The sequence below is a fragment of the Scyliorhinus torazame genome, chromosome 13 (genome assembly GCF_047496885.1).
Source record: "Scyliorhinus torazame isolate Kashiwa2021f chromosome 13, sScyTor2.1, whole genome shotgun sequence".
In the NCBI taxonomy this organism is placed as follows: domain Eukaryota; kingdom Metazoa; phylum Chordata; class Chondrichthyes; order Carcharhiniformes; family Scyliorhinidae; genus Scyliorhinus; species Scyliorhinus torazame.
Window position 1 is genome coordinate 5,147,771 of NC_092719.1, and position 5,023 is coordinate 5,152,793.

The 5,023-nt window shown below is 41.7% G+C and overlaps 1 protein-coding gene across 1 annotated transcript; it reads right to left on the reverse strand.

Moving 5' to 3' along the window:
* Window positions 1-354: 354 nt before the first annotated feature.
* Window positions 355-1,713, reverse strand: LOC140387652 (apelin receptor A-like). Its single transcript, XM_072470847.1, has one exon. The coding sequence runs from the start codon at window positions 1,681-1,683 to the stop codon at window positions 598-600; it is 1,086 nt and encodes a 361-aa protein (XP_072326948.1). The 5' UTR covers window positions 1,684-1,713; the 3' UTR covers window positions 355-597.
* Between the last annotated feature and the right edge of the window lie 3,310 nt (window positions 1,714-5,023).

Consider the following 5,023-nt stretch of genomic DNA (forward strand, 5'->3'; position numbering starts at 1 on the left):
GTAGATATTCTGATTTTTACAGATACTTTCATATTTAAGTTGTTTTCCTCATTCTGAATTCAAAGGAAGAAACTGCACAGATTATGAAAACGCAAGCATTTAATTCCAATCTTGTAAACATGTGTTAAAACAACATATTTTTGTAAGGAAAGAATTGAGGCATTGAAAGCACCATTGAGTTAACTCATCTGCCACTACAAATATTACATTTAACAAGCAATGTCCCTAGAACTGGCTGCAGCCAGTAGTTACTGTCTGACTAATTCCTTGATGGAACAACATAACCTGTTTCTTCCTTCTTATGGGAAATTAGGGATTGGCATTAATGCAGACACTAAATGTGACCCCCACATCCTATGAAAAGAAGAAAAGAAAGTTGACTTTTAGATGCCATCACAGCTTTTGTCTTTTCAATCCTGTATCAAATATCACATCCATAAAACTCTCCAAAGCTTGTGGGCATGGGGAGAGAGTTTGTGATCAGAATGATGGAGACTTTCACATGTAGCAGTTAATGCTGTAAAATTGCAGAAAACACACCCATTTTAAAGCTGCGCAGTTGACAGTTAGACCCTCATTGCAACACACTGGCGTGCATTAAGAACTGATTTTAGCTGCAGTGAATGTTGTTTCTTTCTCTTTGTAGAAAGAGGAGTTGCGCCTCTGAGACCTGGTGGAGTCAGACAGGGATGTTGAGCAATGGGCCTTCAGCCTCTTGGCCGCTTGGCAAGGTAGGAGCTGAAAAAGGCTCTTCCTGAAATAACGATCGAAAACCAAGTAGACAATTGGGTTGACACAGCTGTTGACGAATGCTAGACAGGTGAAGAGCAGGATTCCTTTACTCACTGATTCCTGGGTGTCACACGAGGCTTGGAAGGTTGAGGATTGCACGAACACATCCGTGGTCTTCAAGACATTGTAAGGAAGCCAAGACAAAATGAACATGGTGACGATCCAGAAGCCAATTTTAATCGACTTCCTTTTCTTCCTTTCCTCCTTTCTTATTCTGTCAAAGTGTCTGTAGAGTTTAATACCGACTGAACAGTAACACACGGTGATGATGCCCAGGGGCAAGACGAAGGCAATGAAACTGGTGACAAGGGCGAAAATGTTCCTGGAGGGCATGTTGACCTCAGAGCAGACCCACTTGCCATTATCATCCACCTGGACCATGTGCCTGAATGAGAGAGTGGGCAACCCAAGAGCAAGCGAGAGTGTCCAGATCACCAAGCTGGTGATGACTGCACACCGCCTGCTTCTCAGGTAGCCATACTTCACCGACAACACAATGGCCACATACCTGTCGATGCTCATGCACGTCAAGAAGAATATGCCGGAGTACATGTTGACAACCACAATGTAGCTACACATCTTGCAGAGGCCCTCTCCAAAGAGCCAATGGTGGTCCAGGGCGGTTGATACTGCCCACAGAGGTAGCGTGAGGAGAAACACGAGGTCCGCGATTGCTAAGTGGGTGATAAAGACATCAACTAAACGATTAGACTTTCTTTTTGACCTCATGATAATTATCACAATAGCATTTCCAAAGGTGCCAACAATGAAAACCAGACAGTAGACTGAAACGATGAAAGCTTTAGCGTAGGTCATGTCCTGGAAGTCACAAAAGTTCACAGAGTAGGTCAGATAGTCGTACCAAGTAGTCAGTTCCAGTGGGGTCGTCATTATTTTTCTGCGCGGCCAAATCACCCAGTTTTAACCAGCCTGAAGTATAACTGTGCTGGCAATCAACAGCTCACCTTCGCGTTTAAAGCTGAAGCAGAAATTGCAGGCTTCGTTTTGTTTGCCCATTCCGGAGGCTGATTGCATTGGTTGGCGGGAAGTGGCCATACACTGTGGTTGCACTGTATTGAAGTGGTATAGCTGGCATAGCAACAGTGTGCTTTCCTGACATGATGTATGAGATGCTGTCTTTTTGTCTATATAACAGATTTTGCAAGCAATTTGTTTTTTAAACAAGTATTATATTTACTATCTCTGTTATATACTAAATCTACACAAACCCATTGAAAAGTTTCATACCTCGAGGTTTGGAAGTTTTCAAAGGGAATAAGTTTGATCTATAATTGAGATGGTAGGGCAAAATGTTTAATCCGGTTATATCTGCTGTCAAAATTCTGAAAGGCATCTTCAATGTCAAGTGTGTCATTATCACAGATTAACGGCATCCAGTTTCGCACAGTAGAAGAGATTACACATCTCACGGAAAGTAAATAATCACCATGAAAAACAACAATCAATCAGTCTTTTATTATTGTCACAAGTAGGCTTACATTAACACTGCAATGAAGTTACTGTGAAAAGCCTCTAGTCGCAACATTCCGGCGCCTGTTCGGGTACACAGAGGGAGAATTCAGAATGTCCAAATTACCTAACAAGCACGTCTTTCGGGACTTGTGGGAGGAAACCGGAGCGCCCGGAGGAAACCCACGCAGACACGGGGAAAACGTGCAAAGTCCACACAGACAGTCACCCGAGGCTGGAATTGAACCCGGGGCCCTGGCGCTGTGAGGCAGCTGTGCCAACGTGCAAAGAACAACATAAATGCCGACAGAAACATCATCCACTGATCTGTAACTGTTACTTCCAAGGTCTGATAGCTCCTAATCTGTGATTATACCCAATAGTTAGAAATGTAAATTCAGACTTGCTAATCCTATAACTAAGTGTGTGCAGACTCCACACAGACAGTGACCCAAGCCGGGAATCGAACCTGGGACCCTGGCGCTGTGAGGCAACAGTGTGAACGACGATGCTACCGTTTATTTCAGTATTGAGGAATAATTTTAAACATTAGCTCCGAGTATGCTGAGCTACATTGTTAGGTACGAATGGAAGGAACAATTTACCTATTGCTTGCGCTTGACGTTGGGAGCACAAATGATCGGCAACGTATAAAATAAAAATCAAATTTTGATAACTTCAAAGAAGGTGTGACTTTCATTGTAAATTTTCTCTTGCGTAAGAAGGTGATAGAGGATGTTAAAGAATTGAGCTTTTTTCAGTATTGACACGTTTGGAAATGCCACGATTACCTGATTTACAAACATCAGATGAAAAGCTGGGGTCACGCTACCAAAAGTGAGATATTTGTGAATCAAATTATGAACAGTCACACCTCTTTCGTATCTGGAATAAGATTAGATTGAGGCGGTCTCAAGTGGGTTAAAAGATATCAGAGCACTCGCAATCTGAAATATTTAGCTTTTTCTCTCCACAGATGCTGCCAGACCTGCTGAGTATATCCAGCATTTTCACTTTGTATTTCTGATTCCCAACATCTGTTACATTTTGTTTTTGTACATAAAATTGACATCTGCTATCGCAAAACAGTACAAGGTCAAGAAAACAGCAAAATGTTTGTTCAGTCACAGCGTGAAAAAATGGAAAACACTGTCCTCCTGAAGCTGCTACTGATGGTAAAGCAGAATGCAAGTTAGAAAAGTCAATCAAGACCTTTGCACCGTAGTTTCAACTATTTATTACTAGCTGGTACTCGGAAATAGCATTGTGCATGTTCTAAGAATTTAAGGGCCACCGTTTCTAGTGAAGAAATGGTAAGATCGTCCCACCATCAAAAGGCAATTTGTTTTTCCACTGCAATTATTTTGTAATTTCATCCCCCGTTTGATTTTTGTCTATTATGTACTATCTTCGACTGAGATGGCTCGTAATCTGCTCTGAGCTCTCTGTCCCTGTTATTGTGAGTTGGTTTCTAGCTGCTGTACCGAGTCACAACACTGATGAATTTCGCTCTAGACATGATAATTCAGTTCAGTGGTTACGGCACTAACAAATGCCCTTCCACATCACAATCCAATCGACTGTCTTTTAAATATTAAAATATTCTTCTCAATACCCTTTTGCCATTTTAGTTTATTAACTATTTAGCGCTGATGTTTGACAGTTGGGTTTTAGTTGTATCAGAAGTTTGTGGATTCCAGTGCCACTCCAGGACTTGAGGACAAAAATCTAGGTTGACACTCCAGTGCCAAACTGAGGGAGTGCTGCACTGCCAGAGGTGCCATCTTTCAGGTGAGACATTAAACTGAGGCCCCAGTTGTTCTCTCAGCTGGAAGTGAAAGTTTGCATGGGACTACTTGAAAAAAAAACCACAGAGGAGTTCTCCCCGGTGTCCTGGACAATATTTATCCCTCAATCAACATCACAGATTTGGTGAGTGGGATCTTGCTGTGTGCAAATTGGCCTCTGCGTTTTCGACATGATCACAGTGACTGCACTTCAAAGGTATGTCATTGGCTGTACGGCACGTTGGGGTGCCTGGTGGTTGTGAAAGGCGCAATGCAACTGCAAGACTTTCTGTGTAATGAACGCTGACGTGAATAGCAGAGGTTAAACAAGCTGTGGCTATTCCGTGCTCATTCTGTACAGCCGGCTTGTGCAGGACTGTCCGAAACATCGATATTAGAAAAAACACAAATATCTGAAATGTAAACATTGATCAATCACCATGTGAAAGAGAAAAATGGGTTAATATCTTAGGTGCAAACTATTAATTTCTATTTTCATGATTCTCATTGACAGAGGAATTTCCCGATGCGCCAAGCTGACTAGGGGCTTTTCACAGTAACTTCATTTGAAGCCTACTTGTGACAATAAGCGGTTTTCATTTCAAGCTGAGAAAAAGCTTGGTTTGGGTCAAATAGAGTGGGCAGGTCTAGGGTGGAGATCGTTGCTGAGACTTTTATTGAGATTAGATGCTGGAGTGTGAAGAAACCAAAAGATTGGTTGAAGAAGTCCACTTGAAGTTAAAAATCTAGAAGAAAAAAATCTTTTGTGTTGCATTGAGATGTTTAAGTTTCTATTGCAAAGGTATATTTTCAGGAACATATGGTTTGAGAGAGAAAGGTAGCATTAAAAAATATAAGGGAATAAATATTTTCCTGTTGCTAACTGGTATGAATGTGAAATAGAAATCCCTTCTGCCAAGTGAATGGTCCCTCCATTTTGAGATTGTGGTTCCTGTTAAAATCTTTTATTGGAG

Coding starts and splice junctions, on each gene's coding strand:
- LOC140387652 (XM_072470847.1), bottom strand. CDS start 1,683: ATGACGACCCCACTGGAACTGACTACTTGGTACGACTATCTGACCTAC.